The 25,347-nt window shown below is 39.1% G+C and overlaps 1 protein-coding gene across 2 annotated transcripts in view; it reads right to left on the bottom strand.

Annotated features, from left to right (window-relative positions):
- fgf13a (fibroblast growth factor 13a) overlaps positions 1-25,347 on the bottom strand; it is a 359,051-nt gene that overhangs the window by 25,813 nt on the left and 307,891 nt on the right. For both annotated transcript variants that reach the window (XM_069893547.1, XM_069893548.1), the window contains one exon: positions 12,309-12,412. In XM_069893547.1, the coding sequence (XP_069749648.1) occupies positions 12,309-12,412 (104 nt within the window). The remainder of the gene's footprint in view (positions 1-12,308; positions 12,413-25,347) is intronic.

The following is a 25,347-nucleotide window of genomic DNA, read 5'->3' as shown; positions in this document are numbered from 1 at the left end:
TCTGATTTGCAATGGTCCCAGCACCTGTTCCATTGACCCAGGAACCTGAACCTCTCCCTCCTGCACCACTGCTCGAGCCATTATTCATCCTAACTATCCTACTCTGACTAGTACCTGCCACAGGTGGTAATCCTGAGAAGACTACTTTTTGAGGTCCTACTTTTTAATTTATGTTCTGGTTCTCTCAATCTGGCTTGTAGGACCTCATCCTGCTTTCTTCCAATGTAATTGGTACCTACGTGCACCCTACCAACTGGCTGTTCACCCTCCCCCTTCAGAAGAAATTTCCCACATCGATCCTAAATCTCTGCTCCGCATCTTGTGACTTTGATTCTGGGTTCCTGTAGCCAGGGAACACCAAACTTCTAAACCGCAGTGAATAAAGGATTAGTTGACTGAATGGTTCTCCCATCTTAGGACTCCGTCTGGTGAGCTCCAAACAATGTGAACACCACCATTTCATAACTATCACTGCCAGCATGGCTACAATTGCTGCCTGATGCCCTCAGGTGGAGATATCAGAGACTGCGGATACTGGAGTCTAGGGCCAAAAAGAAACAAACCCCTGGGGAGTTTCAGTGGGTCAGGCAGCATCTGTGGAGGGAAATGCACAGTCGACGTCCTGGGTTGGAACCCTGCTTCAGGTCCTCCCTATTTCCCTCAATGGATTGCCCAACTCTGCATTACTCCAGCAATTTTTCTTGAGATGTCTTCAAGTACTGGATCTGAAACCTAAAGTATGTAATGGAACTCGTGAGTGTCGAACAGTGTTTGCAGGCTGTTGGCCATGGCCTCCCAACTCAGTTGTCATTCTCAATACAATTAAATTCTGTATTGAGGAAGTGAACCACTGAAACATATAAGGAGAGGCAGCGATTGTACAAGAAATGCTGGAGGAACTCAGCAGGTCTTGCAGTGTCCAAAGTAGGTAAAGGTATATAATCAATGTTTTGGGCCTGAGCCCTTCTTCAATGCCCAAAACGTCAGTTATATATCTTTACCTTCTATGGATGCTGTGAGACCTGCTGATTTCCTCTAGCATTCTTCTGTTTTGAAACATAATCAAAGTGCTCAAAATAATGCTCAAACTTTTCTAAATATGCAATGATAAAATAGTTAATTAATGATAAAACATTAATCAGAAATGTTATCATCGGGGGGTGTGGCGTGATGGCGTAGGAAGAAGATGTGGAAAAACACCCCCTCCTGGCAGAACTTTTAAAAACCCGAATAAAAATTTTAAATTTATTTTTAAAACTATTGATTGTATTGTTGAAGCATTCTACAAGCAACTATGAGGAAAACTAAGACTCAAACTGCAAAAAAAACAGCCACTAAACAGTGAATTGGTATGGAGGAATCTCGGCCTACCTCACAAATGGAGCCTCTGGATTCGATTTCCATTCAATCTCAACCATAGTGCCAGTCCAGCGGTAAGGTGCATACAACATTGGCACCGACTTCGCGTGCGGTCGCTCAAGATTGTGCCGGTTCTCGACATTGACTTGCTCCCGACTAGGAGGATCAACTGCGCATGTGTGAAACTTCGCACAAGCGCGTATCACCCGAAACGGCCCAGGTTGTGGGGCGACCCCATCTCCCATGGTCCAGTGACCCTGGGCTGATGGCAGAAGGCTCCGCACCCACAGTCGGGCCGAGGTGGCTTTTATATCGATGGAGGAAGAAGAGGACATCATTGGAATGGAAGAGGAAGAGGAACAACACCGGATGGAAGAGGAAACAGTTCTATTTCAGATAGGTCTGTGGTGAGGCAGACTTCTAAGTTTAAGTCTGATCTTCACCATTCAGATTTACCTAAGTAAGTGGAAAATTTGGCTGTACAAATAAGTCAAGGTTTCTCATTTATGAAGGATCAGTTTGCTGAAATGAAGGGAGAAATTGCTTCTGTTAAAATGGATGTGGCAAAATGTTTGAAGGCTGTGGATAAGGTTCAGGATAAATTTAAGAAGATCGAAGAAGAATTTATTGACTGTAAAGATGATGTTGATCAGTGCCAAGAAAAGGTGGGACAGATGGAGGATTCGCTTACCGACTGGGAAATTCAGAAAACTGATTTGTTGAAGAAGATTGACACTTTGGAGAACCCCAAACTGGAGGAATAGTGTTAAGATAGTTGGTATTCCAGAAGATTTTAAAGGTCCAGACCTGGTCCAGTTTTTCCAGAAGTGGATTCCCGAGGTTTGGGGAATAACACATTTTCCAAATAGTCTGGAGTTGGACAGGGCTCATCGAGCAATATGAAGGAAGCCGCTTCCTGGTCAAGCGCCACGTTCTATCTTGATTTGTTGCTTGCATTACCAGGATAGAGAACTGACTTTGAGACTTGCAGTACAGAAAGCGAGAAGTATTCAGAGTCCATTGCTTGTTAAAAATAACAGGTTTTTTAAAAGTGCTGATTTGAGTCAAGCTGTGATTAAACGATGTAAAGAATTCAATTCAGCTAAGGCTGTTCTGTGGAAAAATGGTTATAAATTTGTCTTTCGTTATCCTGCTGTACTTAAAGGTTTTTATGGAGGTTATCAATCTCAATTTTTTTTCTGATGATGCTAAACTTCTCGCCTTTGCTAATTCTTTACCCGACAATAAACAGGGTTAAAATTCAGACAGGTTTCCTCAGCAGCTGGTTGTAACTTAGAAAGGAAAGAATGGTAAATGAGAGATGGACACTCAACAGTTAATTGATATTGGAATTGATGATGATCAAGTTAACCGAGATTTGGAAGAAGCGTTTTATACTTGAGATACTTTGGGTTTTATTTTTGATTGTTCTTTTCGGGGGGTGGGGGGTGGTGGTGGTTCAACTGCTAATCCTTCCAAAGTCGTTGGCATTTTGTGGCTTTTTCCACTCCTGCATAATTGAGGGAGGTTACGATTCAGTATTTTTTTTGTGTTTTTTTATGGGGCTTTTTGGTTTTTTTTTGAGGAGATCTTTAACTTTGTGTTGATGTCAAGGGGAGGTGCTTTGCCATTGATGGTGGGATGGTTATAGCGATGTTTTATGGCTAAATTAAATTTTGCTACTTTTAATGTTAACAGGCTCAATAATCTGATTAAAAGAGAGTAATCACATATATTTAAAAATTGGAGATTGATGTTGGCTTCTTGCAAGAGACACATTTAATTGAGAAGGAGCATCAAAATTAAAAAGAAATTGGTTTGGACAAGTGATAGCATCTTCTTTTAATTCTAAAACGAGAGGTGTTGCTATTTTGATCAATAGGAAGTTAGCTTTTAAAATGGATTCAGTTTTTGAGGTGGCTGGTAGACTTTTGATTGTCAATTGTAAAATTTTCTCTGAATGTTGGACCTTAATGAATGTTTATGCTCCTAATATTGATGATGAACAATTTATGGTGGTTTCTTTTTTTAAATTTAAGTCAGGCTTATGATAAGATTATGGTAGGAGGTGACTTTAATTGCTGTTTAGACCCACTATTAGATAAATCTCCTAAATTGGCAATTAGAACTAAAATGGCTAAACAGTTAATGATGCTAATGAAGGATATAAATTTGGTAGATATATGGAGGAAATTAAATCCTAAAGAAAAAGATTTTTCATTTTATTCATTTCACCACCACAATGTGTATTCTGGAATAGATTTGTTTTTCGTATCAGCACAATTACGAGTTTTTAAAGCTGAATATAAATCTAGGATCTTGTCTGATCATTCTTTGTTATTAATTACCTATACTGCTTCAGAGAGAGTGGAGAATGTTTAAAGTCTTTTTTGTTGAAAGATTCTGAATTTTGTAAATTTATAAGGGACCAAAATGCAACTTTTTTTGAAAATCAATACAGGATCAGTTGATAGTAAATTTGTTTTATGGGATGCTTTGAAAGCTTATTTATGAGGACAAATGATTAGTTATACTGTTAAAATTAAGAAACAACAATTGGCTGAGATTAGCAAATTGGAAAAGGAGATAGAGATTTTGGAAAAAGATTTACAACAGAATTCTACGGAAGTTAAGAAAATGTATTTAGTTAATTTGAAATTACAGTTTAATTTGTCACAAATGTACAAGTTTGAGAAATTATTACAGAGAACTAAACATAAATATTATGAAATGGGTGAAAGAGCTCATAAAGTATTACCATGGCAGTTAAAAACGGAACAAGCTTCTAGATCAATAAATGCTATTAGACGTGGGTTGACGATTACGTATAAACCTCAAGAAATTAATGATGAGTTTCGTATGTTTTTTATGACAAATTGTACACCTCTGAAGTATCGGAAGATGAAGTCAAATTTGAATTTTTAAAATCGGGTTTAACTTTACCTTCCTCAAAGGATATAGATATTAAGGATTTGGATGCTTCCCATACAACTAAAGAATTGATCCACCTCCAGAATGGAGGACCATCGCCTTCCCAAGATTGTGTTCTATGGTGAGCTCTCCACTGGCCACCGAAACAGAGGTGCACCAAAGAAGAGGTACAAGGACTGCTTAAAGAAATCTCTTGGTGCATGCCACATTGACCACTGCCAGTGGGCTGATATCGCCTCCAACCGTGCATCTTGGCACCTCACAGTTCGGCGGGCAGCAACCTCCTTTGAAAAAGACCGCAGAGCCCACCTCAATGACAAAAGACAAAGGAGGAAAAACCCAACACCCAACCCCAACCAACCAATTTTCCCTTGCAACTGCTGCAACCGTGCCTGCCTGTCCCACATCGGACTTGTCAGTCACCAACGAGCCTGCAGCAGATGTGGACAAAGCCCTCCATAAATCTTCATCCGTGAAGCCAAGCCAAAGAAAAGAAGAAGAAAAGTATTGATGGAAGCATTTCGGTCCATGCGAGGTGGCAAGTCTCCAGGGGATGATGGGTTTACTTCTGAATTTTGTAAGGAATTTCAGGATTTATTAATTCCTTTATTGATGGAGGTTCTGGAGCAAGTGGTGAAGACTGGATACTTCCCGAATGCTTTTTCTAAACAAATTATTATGTTATTCTTAAGAAGGATAGGGACCTCTTAAAGGCAGGACCCTATAGACCTATTTCTTTGTTAAATGAAGATTATAAAATTGTTGCCAAGGTTCTGGCTAATAGATTTGCTAAACTGATTTGATTCATGTGGATCAGGCGGGTTTTATTAAGAACAAATAGTCAGCAGATAATGTAGTCAAGTTGATTTCTTTACTTAATATTTCTCGGGAGCAGTCTGACCAACCAATGGTAATTTCTTTTGATGCAGAAAATGCCTTTGATAGAGTAGAAAGGAGTTTTTTGTTTAAAGTTTTGGAAAAGTTTAATTTCAGGACTTTTTTTATTGGTTTGATTAAGGCTTTATATAAAAATCCTACTGCTAGGGTGGTGACAAATGGACAGGTGTCTTTACCCTTTGTGCTATCTAGATCAACTAGACAGGACTGCCCTTTGTCACCTGCTCTATTTGCATTGGTTATTGAACCTTTAGCTCAGATGATTAGATAGGATAAAACTACTAAAGGTATTAAGATGAAAACTGATGAATATAAATTTGTTTGCCGATGATGGTTTGATATATTTAAAACAGCCTTTGAAATCCTTGGGGAACTTGCTAAGTGATTGGAGCAGTACAGTGAGGTAACAGGATATAAAATTAATTGTGAAAAAAGTGAAATTATGCCTTTAGCCGAAATGGATTATTCGCTTTGTAGATAGTTTGCGAAGTTGAAATGGTCTGATCTGATTAAATATTTAGGTATTATAACTGATAGTAATTATAATCATTTATTTGAATTAAATTATCTACCTTTATGTCTAAAATTAAGTATGATTTGAATCGGTGGAAAAATTTACCTATAATGTTGATAGGATGGGTTAATTGTATTAAAATGAATATCTTTCCCTGAATTTAATATCTTTTTCAGTCTATTCCTTTTAGGATTCTTCAAAAAATTAAAAAAAGATCTGAATACTTTGGTGAGAATTTTTTGTGGAAAGATAAAATTGCAAGGGTATCATTACAGAAGCCAACTTGGAAATATGCATTAGGAGGCTTGCAACTTCCTAATTTTCAAAATTATTATGAATCAGCTCAGTTGAATTTATCAATAGGATGTTTCAAGTGGATAATCCTTTGATATCGGCTAATATTGAATTATCTCAGATTGGTGAGAAGAGGATGGATCAATTTATTTATCGATGGAATTCTCAGTTATTAAGTAATTATAATTTACCTGTTTTAAAACATTTAATAGAACTATGGAATAAAAAGAATGAAATTATAGGTAATTGGTAAAATTTCAACTAAAACTCCTTTGTTTCAAAATAAGCTTTTTTCCTTCACGGTTAATAATCAAGTTTTGAATTTGTGGTAACAGAAAGGAATTAAATTGGTCGAAGATTGTTATGAAGCGGGTTATTTTATCTCTTTTCAAAGAATGGAGAAGTACAAAATATCTTTGAATACTTTTTTTTTCTTATTATCAAGTTAAAGCATTTTGGACATTTTTGGGCGTACTTTAAGGCTATCTAGATGGTCTAAATTTAAGATTTTACTTATTGATGGAGGCGAGAAAGGATTTATATCTGAGATGTATGCTTTATTATAGAATAAAATGCTTAAATCAGATGTTTATAAATCTAGATTGAAGTGGGAAAAAGATTTGGCGGTATCTCTTTCTCAGGATGATTGGATGACTGTTTGTGAGGACAGTGTGACTAAAATTGTAAATGTAAGGTATCGATTGGTTCATTATAATTTCATCCATCAATTATATTTAACTGGAGAAATTAATGAAATATAAATATATTTCTTCTGATTTATGCCATAAGGAAGTGGGTGTCATAAGGAAGTGGGTTCTTTTTTACATTCAGTTTGGTTATGTGAGACGGTTAAACCTCATTGGAGCAAAATTAAGGATTTTTTGGAAGTTATGTTTAAATTAAAAAATTCAATTGATCCTATGATATCTTTATTGGGTTATATTAAAAAATTGAGTTTGGAGTTAAAATTAGATAAATTTCAAATAGATTTTTTGAGACTGACTTTAGCATGTAGCTGGAAAATATCTCCCAATTACTTGGAAAGATTAGACTAATTTGAGCATTCAAAGATAGCATGTGGAAATGAGATCTTGCACTCCGTTGGAAAAAATAACAGACAATTTTCAAAATAAATATCTTTTAAAAAAAACTTGGAGCCCATATATGGAATATATGCGATTAATTATTAATATCTTCTTTCCCATACATTGATGGTGTTGACCCAATCCATGGCAAATAATCGAAGAGTATTATGTCAGTTGATGTCTTCTTTTTCTTCTTTCTCTCTTTTGGGGTAGTTTAGAGGGGGGTTGGGAGGACCAGATGGGATAGGGTGGGGGTGGGGGAGGGTGTGGGATTATATGGGATAAAATATTACGTATTGGTTTACGTTGTGATTGTATGATTTATTATGTTAAAAATAACATTAAAAAAAAAAGAAATTTTACCATCACAGTAGAAAGTAATTGAAGAAAACTAAACAGAACATTTTTAGCTCAACAATTTAGGGGTTAGATTTAAAAATACTGACTAATAGGGCAGAATACATTAATTTTTATACTTCAGCAAATTATATCAGCTTTCAGTAATGAGCACTGATTGTACAATCCAATCTTGATCAGGCTGGTGAAGGATAATGGGAGCATAAGACAGCAAGTTCCCAAACCTGAGAAGCAATTTTTACAACAAACTTTCTTCTTCTAAGTCTTGATGCTCGTTGACAGAATGGATTTCCTCTTAGGTAAAAACACAAAAGTGCTGGAGAAACTCAGCAGGTCTCACAGCATCATTAGGAAGTACACAGTATAACTGACATCGCAGGCTGAGCCCTTCTTCAAAGTATGAGTAAAATGCAGCCAGGCATCTGAATAAAAAGGGTGGGGAGAAGGGAAGAATGGGCAGGGGGAGGAAAACAGATCAATGAACAAAAAGTGTTAATTGGATATTGTTTGGACATAGGAGAGAGGTAGGGCTAGAAATGACTGGGGAGGGGGTTTGGATGAACAACACCTCATATTCTGTCTGGGCAACTTCCAACCAGATGGCATTAACATCAACTTTCTGGTTTCTGTTAGTTCCCTGCCCTCCATCTTTCCCTATGTCTCCTTTCCTGTCATTCTGCCTCTCTCTCTCTCTCTCTCTCTCTCTCTCTTCCCTTTTCCCCTGTCTCTTTTCCCTTACCTTTACATTCACAGAGCTCCAAACAAATCTCCCTCCTCCAGTCACCTGTGACCCATCCATATCCTATTAACGTTTGTCTCTTGGGCTGTGCTCCTCCCTCTGCTCATTCTTCCCTTCTCCCCAGGCTTTTAATTCTGACACTGGCCTGGTCTTTACCCATACCTTGATGAAGGGCTCAGGCCCTAAACATTCGTGGTATCTTTATCTTTGCTAAATAAAGTACACAGTTTGACCTACTGAGTTTCTCCAGCATTGCATTTTTACTTCAATCACGTTTTCTACAGACTTTCATGTTTTACTCATATTTCACAGAAAAAAGCTTTACCTTGTAAAGTTGACAAACTTGTGGATTACCTCTATCAGCCTGGACCTCCCACTCACATGAACTGTGGTTGGCAAATCAGCATGTGAACATTGGAACTGCATCGTTTCCAACACCAATTGTGGTTGGTGTCTCAGCTGGAGGCCATCGATCCCAAGCCAGCTTTGTGAAAGAACCCTCCAATTCCTTGCACCCTCTGCTCTTCCCCAAAGACTGCCACACTGTGCTTCCTCATTCTGAGAACCCCAACCCTGAGGCACATGGGTGTGCAGGGAATAGAGGGAGATGGATCAAGTGAAGCCAGAAGGGATTTAGTTTAATTTTGGTGCTACGTTGGCCAAAGGGCCTGTTCTGTCCTGCACTGCTGCATGCGCTACGTTTGTTCTGTGAGTAGCAATGAGATCCCCTTTGGAAAGTTTCACATGAGAGCTCATGTGGAGAAGACTTATCCTCATTGCCACTCTGATTTCTTTGCGCTTGACTTCCAGGTTCATAACCATCTAAAACATTTTTATTATCATCACTAGAAATTATTAAACAAATTCTACATCTCACAAATGTGATTCAGATACTTTTCTCAGGTTTATGTCAATGAAGGAGATTGTGGAATGCAAGGCAGAAAAATGCACTAAAAAGAGAAGAGAAGATTAGTTAAAGTGAATGTGGCTCCCTCACATCCACTGGAGATGAGATACAGGGCAAATATAAAACAGCAGAGAAACTGAGCAAATGCTGTGTGAAAGAATCATACAATCATTCAGACATTCTGGAGCTTTATAGGTCAAGAGTTAGTGAGGAGCCCAAAGAAACCAGGATTCATGAAAAACTGATACTGGGGAAATTATAAATGGGTCTGAAGGCTGAACTGCACTCGGGGGTTGGGGTTGGGGGGGTGGGGGGGGGTGAAGGAGTTGATGATGGACAGAATGGATGAGAATTTTTCCAAACATTTTCTGAAGGCTACAGATGTGATTCTGATTCTTAAAAACAGAGGGGGGAAGACACTAAGGAATTTTAGGCCAATTAGCTTCACATTCCTTGGCAATAGGCAAGAAAATTCTCCAAGAATTGTGCAGGAGAAAATTTGGATGAAATGAAACTATACCAGATTCCATCGCACAAGATTGGATAAATTGGATTGAGAGTCTTAAAATGTTAGAAAATTTTGAAGTCAACAGATGTTTTAAACCAACAGACTTTGGAATTTCCACATTTGCTCAATTACACCACTTGGCTGATGCAAGCGAAGGTGGTTTTGGTCCTGCCAGTTATTTAGCATTACAAAATAACCAAGAGCAAGAACATTGTAGGTCTGTAATGGGAAAAGCCAGAGTGACTCCGTTAAAGCCAGTCACCATACCTCAAATGGAAATGACTACCACTACTATAGCGAGCAAAATGGACACTAATGTAAATACTATTCAAATATCACTCAATTAATTTGCTATCACTCTTCATGGTTTCATTTGAAAAAGGCTGTAGTATGGATTCTTAGATTAAAAACTATGCTTTTAAATAATATCAAGAAAGAGAATCTGAAGACTCGCTAGAACTGTTACCTAACAGTTGATGAGTTGGCAAATGCTGAATTGGAGATAATTCGTTTTTGTCAGAAAAAAGCTTTTGATAACGAGATATCAAAACTGAAGAAGAATCTGAATGTTACAAAAACAAGTCGTGTTTACAAGCTAAATCCTTTTCTTGTAAATTATGTATTGAGAGTAGGAAGAAGATTAGAAAAAGCAATAATGCAAAGAAGTGTAACATCCAATTATATTAGCCATTAATGTCTAATGTAATAATTAGGGGCTGGAATGTAAAGGTTAGAACCTTGCGTTTTTTAACTCTTGGTTATTTTGTGCCTATCTCTTTAAGAGACTATTGTTTGTAATGTTACAATAGTGACTATGATGTCATGTGTCATAATATCATCCAGGCTAAAGGCTTGCTCATTATTCGGCAATTATTGAATAATGCCAGAGTCTATAAGTAGATGATAATAGGACACTTAAAAACAATAAAAGGATTGTGTAGCATCACCATGGATTTACGAAAGGGAAATCGTAAATGCACATTTGTTGGAATTTTTTGAGGTTTCAAGAATAGTTAATGGTGACCCACCCAAAGTGATTTAATTGGACTTCTGGGCTGTCATTGATAAAGGTAGAAGAGATTTTTAAATCAAAGGGGAGCATTGTGGATAATACATCAATGTGGACTGAGAACTGGTAGAAATTGGAAGGAAGGAACAAGTAGCTTAATTTTGGGTGTGAAGGCCATGATTGGTGGGATGGTGAATGGATCAGTGTAGGAATCCCAGCATTACATAGTCCATATGAATTATGTTGTTCAGGGGATCAATAATAATAAATCTAAGTTTGACAATAATGCTAAATGGCAGTGGGGCCTGTGAGGCTGTTACAGAGAGATTTCAGGATTCTCAGTCTACCAATTTGAATAGTAAGAACTTGGAAACATATGGAGTCAGATTTTTTAAAAGAGTGAGACTGAAAGGTATTGGTGTTCAGAGGGACCTGGGTGACTGAACAGAAATCACTGTTAATATATTCAGAATCAGAATCAAAATTTATTGTCTTGAACATGTTCAGAAATAGGTTATTAAGGCAAACAATACACAGGGCCCTGGTGAGCCCACATTTGAGATTTTGTGAACAGGTCTTGTCTCCTCTCCAATGGAATACCTCTGGTAGAGGGACTGCAGTGAACAATGCCCAGACTGATTCATGTGACAGTGGCCTTATTGCATGTTGAGAAGTTGGACAGACTGGGCCTCTACTTTCTGGAGCTTAGTCAATTCTTGTGGGACTTGACACAGTAGACGCAGAGTGGAAACTTCCCTGGCTGTGGTGTCATAATCTGTGGCCAGTCTCAAAATAGGGAACAAAGGGGAGAGAATTCATTACCCAGAGGGAGCAAAATTACAAAATACTGATACAAAAAGAATTGAGGATTCAAGTTCATGAAACACAAAGAGATGAGATATAGGATCTACAAGGATGCTGATGGGCTGTTGGCCTTTTGCTGGAAAGAGTAGGGAGTATAAATGCCAGGACATTTTGGTGCCAATTTCAACCTCACCTGGAGTACTGTATGGAGTTTTGATGACTTGCATTGAGGCAGTGAAGAGAACATTCAGTGCGTTGTTTCCTGGGAGGAAGGGTTGAAGAATGAGGAAAGGTTGAGCAGTTGGGCCATTGGTTTTCTGACTGAGTGGATTTTCGTCAAGTTTCTTGGTTTCCTTCCAAGAATAAGCTCTGAGCTAAGTTGGTCATTTGAGGTTGTCCTGATGTAGGTGGGTGGCAGAACCATCAGGGGAAATGATGGGTATGTGTGAGAGGGCAAGTTACAGGGAGAGGTGAGAAATGGGGCTGACAGGTGTGTTTCCAGAGCTGTCATACATTTGATGGGCTGATTGGCCTCCTTGTATGCTTTAAGGAAATATGAGGTTTATTTTGAGTTGAACTAGTACTCCTATTAATATCAGTTTTACAGGATGCACCAACGCAAGATCTCTCATCTCTGGACTGATTTATAGAAGGAACTTATAATGACAGGTGAACCACAGAGATGGACATAATATACATAGCAGTGGAAAGCAATGATGTCAGTTTAATGTGTAGGAAAAGCCAGTAATATCAAACTATCAGGTTAAAAAAAAACCTTAATCATATGCTATCTTCAATTTCAATATATCACTTGGTCCGGTTCATACATTAGAAAACAGAATGATCTAACATGTTCTTTGATGAAACTACATCAGTACAAACAGGTTGTGTGTCTGGTACTTACTGATGTGTAAAGGTAGCCCTCATTGTTCATCGCCAAGTAGAGACCTGTTTTCACACCTTGGATGGCAACAACTCGAAGACCCACCGGTATGAGGTTGAATAAAGCTGTGGAAAGAGGGTGAATTCTGTTTGAGAAATCAACTGATAATCCCCTAAACAGTCATCATGATTGAAGGAAAAAATATATTGGACAGAAGATTAAAGGGAAAAAAAGTCAAATAAAAATGGTGAAAATTGCCATGAGATTCTCCTGCCGAGCAACACCAGTTGGGATCCACGAGTTCTCACATTCGAAACCTGCAACAGGTGATCAAACACAAAGCCAGATCCTGAATCAGAGGTACAGTGAGCCAAGCAGAGACTTCAAACTAAAACAAAGCTTTACATTCAAAATAAAAACAAGGCTGGGGATGCCATTCAGCCCTGGTTTACCCTTCCATTCCATAAAATGGCTGATCCACTTTCTTGGGACCCCATAGTTCTGAGTCCCTTGACATCCAAAAATCTGCTCTATAACTGACCATCAGCAGCTTCCTGAAAGAGACAATTCAAAAGTTCACCACCTCCTGCAAAAAGAAGTTACTTCTCTTCCCAATCCTAATGGTCAAACCTCATCTAAGGGTCATGCCTCAGGTTCTAGGCTCATCTACCCAGATCAATCTGTCTCAATCACATCGACTCCTCAGAGATCCAGTTGAGATCACCCAACTCTCTTGCTGGACAGATCCTTCTTTTCAGTAATCCATCTACTCTTTCCAGCCATCCCTTGGTAATCAACATGGTAAATTAACATTGCCCTAATTCCTAATTCGTGTTATATGGCGAGCTCTCCACTGGCCACCGTGACAGAGGTGCACAAAAGAAGAGGTACAAGAACTGCCTAAAGAAATCTCTTGGTGCCTGCCACATTGACCACCGCCAGTGGGCTGATATCGCCTCAAACCGTGCATCTTGGCACCTCACAGTTCGGCGGGCAGCAACCTCCTTGGAAGAAGACCGCAGAGCCCACCTCACTGACAAAAGATAAAGGAGGAAAAACCCAACACCCAACCCCAACCAACCAATTTTCCCCTGCAACCGCTGCAACCGTGTCTGCCTGTCCCGCATCAGACTTGTCAGGCACAAACGAGCTTGCAGCTGACGTGGACATTTACCCCTCCATAAATCTTCATCCGCGAAGCCAAGCCAAAGAACTCCAAGGCAAGCACTTCTTGTCTTAGGAAGGGAGACCAAAGAAGAGTGCTGGAATTGATCTTAGCCAAGCTGTGTACAATGCTGGTAAGATAACATGTGTGCCTCAATCCCCCAGCACACCATTCACTTTCCTATTGCTGTTGTACCCACTGGTTCATTCCTGCAGCTCCTGGATAGATACACCAATATCTCCCTGCACAATAATGTTTGAGCTTCCCTCGTTTCCCACCAAAGTTCCAGTTTCTCCACATGCTGCCTCTTGCACCCTACCTACCCTGCCCATCTCCCTCCACAGGTGCTCTGCAATGTTCTCCCAAGCTCACTCTCCCTTCTGGCCTTGTCTCAACAGTAAATATGGACACACCTGGTCTTTTTATATATTAATAATCGAACATTGTTAGGTCCCAACACTGAGCTGCCCCCTTAATCCACCATGACATTCCGTTAGTGATAGTTCATCAGCTTGGAAATAAATGGTTTATTCTATCCTTTACCCTTTCCCCTGTTTTTGCTAATTTCTGATCACCATTTGAGTGTGCTGGCATCTTACAATCTACACATCCCAAGCCCCCTTGACCTTCCTTATCATTATAAAAGCAGGGATTAGATCCCTCAAACACGATTTTCCTTTTATTAAACCAAGTTACAGTCCTCTTGCATCACACAGTCAACATCTGCTACTTGCCATTGAAAGTGTTAATGGCTGAGTTACTAAATGCTCATTGATATTCCAGCAAGAAAAATACAACTTAATTCCTCTACACACTGGAGAGATCTACATTTACTCTCCATATATTTAAATATATTAGTTTCGTGCTTTGATCTGAGCTGCTCCACTTTCCTCTGGTTGAAGGAGGTGAGGAACATTGCTCTGAGAACACATCCAGTGGGGAGCTCTCTGGGCTATGAGAGGAGTCCTGCAGCTTCCACGGTAAAGACTCAAACACCAATGATCTTTTAGCTGAAGGACCGCTGCACTGTTGCAAGCACTGCCTTTCCCTCAGGTCCCATTGCACTTTCTTAAAGAAAGCTGGGCACTGCTTCCTGTATTGGATAATGTTGGTTAGATGACAGCCAATAGCAGATGACATAGTCGTTGTCAGACTCCTGCCCAAGGGAGTTTATTGGGTGCAGAATTCCTGCTGCTCTTTCTACCTTATGACAGGAGTTACCCTGAATTTAGAGCACTTCAGGGTGTCCAGCTCTTGTGAATGGAACTACAGTAAAGCACGTTTTCATTTCTGTCCTCAGTAAATGGCTCTTATCTTATGCAACCTTCTGTTCACACCATTAAAAAAAAGGAGTAGGAGAAGGTCATTCAGCTGATCATGTGACCATGGTGCATTATTCTTGGTTTCTATCCAGACCCCTTGGACCCTTCAGCCAGAAGGTCCACATCCAACTCACTTTAGAATATTTCTAATGAACTGGCCTCAACAACTTTCTGTGGCAGGGAGTTCCACAAGTTCACATCTCTCTGAGTGAAAATGTTTCCCCTCATCTCAGTCCTAAATGGCTTCCCCCTTCTCCTGAGACTGTGACCTCTTGTTCTGGTCATCCCCAACATCTGAACATTCTTCCTACATCTAACCTGACTGGTCTTGTCAGAATTTTATATGTCTCAATGAGACCCTCCTCTCGTTCTTTCAAAGTCCAATGAGCATAACCCTGGTCTATCCAGTCTTTCTTCATCCATCAACCCGGACATCCCAGGGATTAGTCTGGTGAACTTCACTTCATCCCCTCAATAGCAAGAATGTCCTTCCTCAGATTAGGAGACCAAAACTACACACAATTCTCAAGGACCCATCCAACTGCAGTAAGAGCTCCATGCTTCAATATTCAACACCTCTCAAAATAAAAGCCAATGTTCCATTTGCTTTCTTCACCACTTGGGTTCCAACGTTCAATGACTAATGCACTGTGGAGAGTCACGTGATGGAGTAGTGGCCGGTCGGGAAAACCAGCCCTCTCCAGGAAAACAGGAAAAAAGTTAGAAAAAGACAAAGCACAACAAAAATAAAATATAAGAAATAGAAGATAAAGTTACAGAGAAGAGAAAGAGGATGGCATCCAAGAAGGAGAAAATAAAAACAACTGGAATAAAAGAAGTAGAAAAATTGCCAAAGAAGAAAGAAGAAGGTCTCACCTGCATGAAGGAACAGGATGCTGTGATGGCAAAGAGCACCTGACCCCCAAGATCAGTGCCTGCCCTGCGGAGTCGTGATTCACCTGCCGATGGACTTCAAAAATGGCTCTCGGAGCCAAACAAAAGTGTGCAACCAACGGAAATAAGGGAAAAAGAGGACACCGGTGGGATGGGGGCTCAGCAGAGGAACAGGCAGCCACAGTGCGAACAGCTGAGGGACGCCCAGCACCAGGGTGCTCAGCTGGAAGATGAGAAAGGCAGCAGAGAAGGGAGTGATGTGAGAGAAAGATGGTGAGATGACAGGCAAGAAGATCAATGGAAGGAGGTACAAAAGAGGAGTAGCCCAAGAGGGGAAGACCAGCAACAAGAGGCCCAGCAAGAAGAGGCCTGACAAAGAGATGCAAGCAGATCCACAGGAAAAACAGAAGAGACACAGACACAAAGAAGAGAAGAATAAGACACAAACACAAGTACAGACACAGAAGAAGAGGAAGAAGAAGATCTTCACAGAGAAATAGAAGGTAAAACTGATGGACAAAGAGAAACAGAAGGAAAAACTGATGGACAGAATATAGATAAAGTTTTTTTTGAAGAACAAATTAAGTCATTAAAAGAATGGTTAACATTAGAATTTAATGCAATTGAAAGGAAAATGAAAAGAACAGAAGATAAAATGCAAAGGTTAGAACTGGTAATGACAGAAATAGGGAAAAGAGTAAAGGATGTGGAAGAGCGGGAAACAGCTGTAGAAATGGAAGTAAATGACAAGAGAAAAATTGGAAGAAAGTGACAAAAAATTAAAGAGACGCAAGAGTTGTTATCTCAGAAAATTGATATGTTGGAAAATTATAGTAGACGAAACAACATAAAAATAGTGGGCCTGAAGGAGGGTGAATAAGGCACAGATATGAAGGAATTTATAAAAGGATGGATCCCAAAAGTCCTAGGAATGACAGAAATACAGGAAGAAATGGAAATAGAAAAGGCTCACAGAGCACTAGCTCCGAAACCACAAGTACATCAAAAACCAAGATCCATCTTAGTAAAATTTTTGAGATATACGACAAGAGAAAATATACTGGAAAGGACAAGAGAGAAGATAACAAACCATTGGAATACAAGGTCAAAAATTTTTTTCTTACCCAGACATAAGTTTTGAACTTTTAAAGAGAAGGAAGGAGTTTAATACAGCAAAAATGATTTTATGGGAAAAAGGTTACAAATTCATGTTAAGACATCCAGCTGTGCTTAAAATATTTATACCCTGGGAGCAAAACAGTCTTTTCTCGGATCTAGAGGAAGTGCTAGAATTTGCAAAACGTTTGCAGGACAGAGGGATGAAGAGGTGTAATAAGAATGAAGACGGTGATAAAGTATACATAAGGACGTAAAAACAATGTATATGTAAAGAATTGAAGATGGAAAATAGAAGGGAAGGAAGGAAGTAAGGGTGGAAAAAAAAGAGAGAGAGCTTTAAAAAAAGAGAGTTTAAAAAGTGTTTTCTGGGGAGGGCTGGGGGGGGGGCAAAGGGAAGAACTGTTACTGCAAAATCAGTTGTCGCTGAGAGTAAGATCGCAATCCAAATGAAAAGGAGAGTTGTGGTTGCCCAGCAAGGGAAAAGGGGCAACTCAGAGAGGGAGAGAACTTTTGGAGTTAAGGTATTAGTGGGTGTGGGAACTGCGGGGGTACTTTCTGTCTTAAATGTGTTGTCGTACATTAAGTTTAATAAGAGAAAACTAAGATGAAAATGGGGAAAAGGGGGATGGAGGTGGTGAAGAGGTGGAAAAGAAATATAAGCAAATAGATATAGCATTTGTGCAGGAAACACATCTAACTGAAGTAGAACATAAATTAAAGAGAGACTGGGTAGGACACGTAGTGGCTGGCAGCGTCTTATAATTCAAAAGTTAGAGGTGTAGCCATACTAGTTAACAAAAATGTACCAATTAAAATAGAGGAGGAAATATTAGATCCGGCAGGGAGGTCTGTAATGATAAAATGTCAGATATACTCAAAATTTTGGAATTTGCTTAATATATATGCGCCTAACGAGGAGGATCAAAAGTAGATGCAGGATATTTTTTTGAAGATTGCAGACACACAAGGATATATATTGATAGGAGGAGATTTTTACCTTAATTTGGACCCAATGTTGGATAAAACTGGACAAAAGACAAGTAATAAGAATAAAGTTGACAAATTTATGGTTAAATCAATGCAGGAAATGAAACTTATGGATATATGGAGGAGGCAACACCCAAGAGAGAAGGAATATTCATATTATTCGAGTAGGCATCAAACATACTCAAGGATTGATATGTTTTTATTGTCACCCCATATGCAAGGGAGAGTTAGGAAAACTGAGTATAAATCTAGATTGTTATCAGATCATTCACCCCTATTATTAGCAATAGAACTGGAAGACATCCCACCAAGAACATATAGATGGAGGTTAAATTCCATGCTACTTAAAAGACAGGAATTTAGGGAGTTTATTGAATGCCAAATTAAAACATATTTTGAAATAAACACAGGATCAGTGAAAGATAAATTTATATTATGGGCTGCAATGAGAGCCTTCATTAGAGGACAGATAATAAGTTATGTGACTAAGATGAAAAAGGATTACAATCGGGAAACAGAGCAGTTGGAAAGGGAGATAGTAAGTACAGAAAAGGAATTAGTAAAAAGGGATGATATAATGAAAAGGAGAAAATTGGCGGACAAAAATATAAAATACGAAACATTACAAACGTATAAGGTGGAGAAGAACATAATGAAAACAAAGCAAAAGTATTACAAACTGGGAGAAAAAACACATAAAATATTGGCCTGCCAACTTAAAACAGAACAAGCTAAAAGAACGGTATTGGCATCAAGGAAAAAGGACAAACAAATTACATATAACCCAACAGAGATTAATGAAAATTTTAAGGAATTTTATGAACAATTATACCAAACTGAGAACGAGGGAAAAGATGACAAAATAGAGGAATTTTTAGCTAAAATTGAACTGCTGAAATTGCAAGGAGGAATAAAACAAATTAATAAAACCATTTGAAATAGAGGAAGTACAAGATATATTAAAAAAGATGCTGAACAATAAAACACCAGGAGAGGATGGATTTCCAATAGAATTTTATAAAACATTTAAAGAGTTATTAATTCCTCCTCTCCTGGAAGTAATGAACCAAGTAGAAGAAACACAAAACTTGCCAGATTCATGTAAGACAGCAATAATTACAATAATACCAAAGACAGGGAAGGATCCATTAACACCAGCGTCATATAGACCTACTCTACTTAAGAGATCTCTACTTAACTCAGATTATAAGATAATAGCGAAATTATTAGCAAACAGATTGGCTGATTGTGTACCAAAAATAGTAAAACAAGATCAAACTGGATTTATTAAGAAACGATGAACAATGGACAATGTCTGTAAATTTATTAGTCTAATTCATGCAGTTCAAGGAAATAAGAAACCAACAGTGGCTGTTGCTTTAGACACAGAAAAAGCTTTTGACAGAGTAGAGTGGAACTACTTATAACCATATAACCATATAACCATTTACAGAGAAGAAACAGGCCATGTCAGCCTTTTGAGTCCCCACGGGTTCATTAGAACAAATCCACTAGCTCAATCCTCCCACTCTCCGCCAATATTCTGAACAAGGGGAGCCTCTCGACTCGAGCACTCCAGTCCCTGCAACATCTTTATTGAACTTTGTCATACTATTTAAAGTATTACAAAAGTTCAGTCTACCAGAAAAATATATATAAATTGGATTAAAGCATTGTATAATGGACTGTTGGCGAAAGTAGGAGTAAATGGATATGTATCGAATCAATTTAAATTAAGTAGGTCAACTAGACAGGGATGTCCACTATCCCCCTCATTGTTTGCCTTAGCAATAGAACCTTTGGCAGAACTGATAAGAATAGAAAATAAAATAAAAGGGATAAAAATAAAGGAGAAGGGGTATAAAATTAGCTTATTTGCAGATGACATTATAGTATACTTATCAGAACCAGAGATATAAAAAAAATTACATAAGAAATTGAAGGAATATGGAGAAATATTGGGGTACAAGATCAACGCAAATAAAAGTGAAGTGATGCCAATGAGTAACGCAGGCTATACAGAATTTAAAAAAGAATCACCATTTAAATGGCAAGCACAAGCAATCCGATACCTAGGGATCAGGTTAGATAATAACTTAAGCCACTTGTACAAACTAAATTATCAGCCACTAATAAAGAAATTGCAGGAACATTGGAAAGAACTGCCGTTAACGTTGATAGTGAAGGTGAACTGCATTAAAATGAACGTGTTCCCAAGGATACAATACTTATTTCAACTAAAGAGAATAATAAGGAAATTCTTGTGGAAAGGAAGAAACCAAGAGTAGCGTTAGATAAATTAACAGAGAGGTATAATCAAGGTGGTTTGCAGTTACCAAATTTTAGAAATTATTAAAGAGCCACCCAATTAAGGTATTTATCAGATATTTACCAGACAAAGTTAAAACCAGACAGGACTAAGATAGAACTAGATAAAATAGGCGAGAAGGTACCGGAACATATACTTTATAAGTGGGATGATAAATTGGTGAAATATAAAAACTCACCAGTATTGCATCATTTACTTAATACATGGAAGAAGATCCACTTAGAAAGAAAAAACGAATTACCAAAAACCAAAATTGTTATTGACGCAAAATCCGCTAATTCCTTTTACAATAAATAACCTTTCCTTTAGAGCAGTGGTTCCCAACCTTTCACTTTCCACTCACATACCACTTTAAGTATTCTCTATGCCACAAGTGTTCTGTGATTAATAAGGGATTGCTTAAGGTGGTATGTGGGTGGAAAGAAAAAGGTTGAAAACCACTGTTTTAATCATTCCAAATTGATTCGCTATGTGCACAGTTTCATAACTCCAAAGGAAATGGGCCAATGACAATTTTTCTCAAGCAAAATATTTCAGTAACAATTGGGTCTAGAGCAGTGGTTCTCAACCTTCCCTTCCCACTCACAGATCAACTTAAGCAATCCCTTACTGATCACAGAGCACTGATGGCACAGGGATTACTTAAAATGGTATTTGAGTGGAAAGAAAAAAGTTGAGAATCACTGCTTTAGAGAATGGGAGAGAAAAGGAATCAAAAGAATAGAAAATTGCTTTTTGGGAAATAATTTATTAATGTTTGAACAGTTGAAGTACAAATATGGAATAATTCATGGTACAATGTTTGCATATCATCAACTGAAAGCTTACTGAAAGGATAAATTGGGAAACAACTTGAGATTACCTGAAGGAAGCAACTTTGAATATGTGATTACAGATACAATGATAATTAAAAGATTTATAACGAACATGTACATTAAGCTGCAAGATAAGGAGAATGATGAGATAAACTATAAACCTAAGCTGAAGTGGGAAAAGGATTTAAACATAAAGATAAAAAATGAAATATGGGAAAAGTTATGTTCTGGAACTATGAAGAATACAATAAACACAAGGTTACGTATGATACAGTATAATTGGTTACAAAGGGTATATATTACTCCTCAAAAATTTTTAAAATGGGACTCAACATTATCAGATAGATGTTTTCGCTGTGGGAAGGAAATGGGAACAACATTACATGCAACTTGGACATGTGCAAAGGTGAATACGTTTTGGGAAGAACGTCTAAATAAAATTATAACAAATAGCATACCAAAAAAAACCAGAGATATCTCTTTTAAATAACATAAGAAGTAGAGAATTAGGCCTTAAATTGGACAAAGCACAAAAAAATTCATTATGTTAGCCTTAGCAGTAGCAAAAAAATGTATAATGTCAACTTGGAAAATGGAAGAGAGCATGAGTATACAGCAATGGTACATAGAAATGAATAAATGTATTCCATTGGAAAAAATAACATACAATTTAAAAAAACAAAGTCACAATGTTTGAACAAATTTGGGAACCATACATGGAACATAACAGAGAGAGCATGCCTAGGACCTCCATCCCCTAAAATGAAAATGATAAGAAGACAAAACGACTAGATTCAGTATGTAATTAATAGACGACGCATTTTTCTTGTTTATTTTCCTTTGTGTGAAGATATTGTTTTATGGTTTTATTGTATAGTATTTGGGGTGGGTAGAGGGGAGGGAGGGAAAGGGGAAAAAAAATGGAGAAAAGGTCACTGTGTAAATTTAATGAGAAACGTTTGTACATATTTTGGTTGACATGATTCACAGCGTGAAAAATAAAAAATTTAAAGAAAAACGACTGATGCACTGTGATATCCAGGACTCATTCATCTCCCCTTTTCCTAATTTGTCTCCATTCGTGTAATAATCTGCATTCCTGTTTTTGCCACCAAAGTGGAGAACCTCCCATTTATCTACATTAGACTGCATCTGTCGTACACTTGCCCACTCTTCTCATCTGTCCAAGTCACCCTGCAGTCTCTTCAAATCTTCCTGACTACTCCCACTGACCCCCAGCTCAGTGTCATCTGCAAACCTAAAGCTTCCACACAATTCCTTTGTCTAGATCGTGGTGTAGATTGAAGCAAGCTGACCACTGCAGTGTGCTTCCAAGTAATATTACGTGCTGTCAATTTGCACGACCTGGTTGCAATGCAGGAGGAGCAGAAGGTCAGCATTTTAAAAAGTGCTTTGAAGTTTTGCTTCCCCTTATACTGATCCTGGAGATGAGTTAATGCATTACATCAATGACTGCACTTCAAAAATTAACTGTAAAGCATGTTAGAAACTCTGGAGTTTAAAAAAAACACAGGCAAAGTGAACGTTTTCCCTTATTTAATCAAGAGGAGGAATTTTTACTCAAGCATGATGAGTTATAAACTATCAGCTTTGTGCTTGCTGTGGAGATGTCTGCTCATTAACCAGACTGTCAGCTGGCAGCTGCACATGGCAGCAAGCCAGCTCCTGCACCATCTGATACAGTGGGCATTTCATCTAAAGGCTAGTGACACAGTCGTCTGGAGCTTCACTGTCTGGGTAACCAGTATCACTGCTGTTTGGTGTGTCACTGTCTGGGTGGCCAGCGACACAGCCATCTGGTGTGTCACCGTCTGGGCGATCAGTGTCACAGCCGTCTGGAGCTTCACTGTCTGGCTGACTCTATCGATGATGTCGTATGTTATGGACCGTTGACATTTCTGAAGTACGGCTCCAAAGTCCAGGGCAGGGCTCTGCATGCAACTGTAGGAGTGTGGTGGATCTTATAGGTCGACCATGGAATTTTATTTTAACCATTGTGCTTCATGAAAGAAGGAACAATCTGATGACATCCATCATGGTCACATTGTCTGGAAGGACATGTTTACACCCTCCAGTCTGTCCATGCTTGCCCTCACCTCCTTGTCTATTGGAGTTCAGCAGGCATCTAGAGCAGCAGCTCCTCAAGTCATGGCATTCTTCCTTCACTAGTTCACTGAATGACAGGAAAAGCAATGAGGTCATCCCACAGATGGAACACTGCTCTCATCTTGGGCATGAATCAGAATTTCCCCCAATGATGCAGGGATGGTGTTCAGAGGATGGTTCTCATCTCGAATCTAGGCCAGCAGGTGAGTTCCCTTCAGTCCATATTCTGGAGGGACGAGGGGATACAGTCAGATGTTCACATGGAAGGGTGAGAAAGCTTGAGAGGTTTAGTAGGCCACTCTTAATCCCCATTCTTAAGTTGGATGTCTTCCGTGGAAATGAAACAATCTTTCATTTTATTGACCAATTCTATCCCACTTTGATTTGGATCAATCTTCCTTCAGGTAACAAAACATCTCTTCCCTCTGCAGATGCCCCCCCCATCCCGCCATTCCTTACCTCACCAGATCCCACACTCCCTCCATTCCTTCCTTTGCAGCCCCTCCCTCCATTCCATCCTTCCCAGCCCTCCCTCCATTCCATCCTTCCTAGCGCTCCCTGCATTCCATCCTTCCCCAGATCCCCCACTCCCTCCATTCCTTCCCTTGACATATCCTTCACTCCCTCCATCCATCCTGGTCTCTCCCTCCATTCCTCACCTCCCATCCCCAGATCCCCACTCTCTCCATTCCTTCCCTCCCCAGATTCTAACCTCCCTTTTCTCTCCTTGCCTTCTCCTCCCTCTGCTCTCACCAATTCCCCCACCAGCTTTTCCACCCCACCCTAAACTGTTTAATTTCTTTAAAATCTCTGACATCTTCCAGCTCTGACAGAAGGTCAATGAAGATGCTACCTGGCTGACCTGCTGATGAGATGAAAATAATTTCCATTTTTCTCCATTACAGCCAACTGAACATCTTACCAGTGTGGTCATATCATAACCACTCTTTAGGCTACGCTCAGACTGGTGTCCTCCCCTGGCCTCTTCCTGAGTACCTCCAGCCTTCTCTGATCTTTTGCTGAGGCCAACAGTGAACACCAAACTTCAAATCAAATTAACACTGCAGTGCATCCTTACTCCATGAGAGTGGATATAATCCCTCAATCAATCTGCAGCAGTGGCCAAGTGATTGATTAAATTCAAATCTGAGATATTGTATAAACTCAGCTGTCGTGACACACAGGAGTTGGCCAGCAAATTGATGTCACAGCTCAAACACGATGAGATATAATGGGGGAAGCTTAAACAGAGAACCAAATCATAAAAGACCCCCCATCACCTTAGTCACTCAATGTCTCTAAAGGGACTTCGCTTTTGCATCTCTGTCTCTTATTACTGGATGTGCTGGGCAATCTTCAGGGTGACTCTTTGTTTGTCTTATGACAGACAGAAGTTGACATATATTGTGCATATTACATTCTTTGTATTTTTATTACTTACATGACAATAAAAGAGCATTGAACCTTGATCAATCTCTTCTCTCTGCTACTTTCGGGCAGAAGGTACAGAAGCCTGAAACCCAGAGTTCCCCGTCCTTGGTGATCCAAAGATGGGGAAGATCACATGCCTGTATACCAACCCACACACTGAGTGCAGAACTTGCAGCAAAGCTGATGCTATGAAACGGGCTAAATTCATGCAAGCTTCTCCTGGGCAAAGCATGCCCAAAGAGAGCTGACACTTGGATTTCAAGCAGCTTGAAATTGCTATGGGTTTTTTCAGCCATCACCAAGACAAGGCCCCAGATAAGTAGTTACCCCACAGGACAGGATTTAAACAACACTCAACTCTGGGATTGAATTTAATCAAAGAAAATAATTAGTGTAAAAAAAAAGGTCAATTAAATTCTCTTCTCGCTATTTCATGACTCGCCAACCTTAACAATGAATTATTTCCAATTTGTATTCCTACCTAATTCTACAAATCTTAATTACAGGCTTTAGATCACAGCCCAGGGAGTATCCACACTAAGACCACAGTTATTGGAATTAACCCACTTACACTTTGCAAAATTTGTAAAAGCCTCTTTGTATGGATTGATGCATCCACATCGCTGATGGGTATAGTCATTAGAGGTTGCAGGGATGGGGATGGACATAAAGAGTCCTGACTGGAAGCATTGACTGGCCATCTTTCCCCACGGATGCTGCCCAACCTGCTGAGTACCACCAGCAGGTAAATGGTCTCGAATGGAAGTGTTCACTGACCATCTCTCCCCACGGATGCTGCCCAACCTGTTGAATCTCTCCTGCACATAAAAGGTCCTGACTGGAAGGATTGACTGACCATCTCTCTCCATAG

Source organism: Narcine bancroftii, chromosome 8, assembly GCF_036971445.1.
Source record: "Narcine bancroftii isolate sNarBan1 chromosome 8, sNarBan1.hap1, whole genome shotgun sequence".
NCBI lineage: Eukaryota > Metazoa > Chordata > Chondrichthyes > Torpediniformes > Narcinidae > Narcine > Narcine bancroftii.
This window is presented reverse-complemented; position numbering and strand designations above follow the sequence as displayed.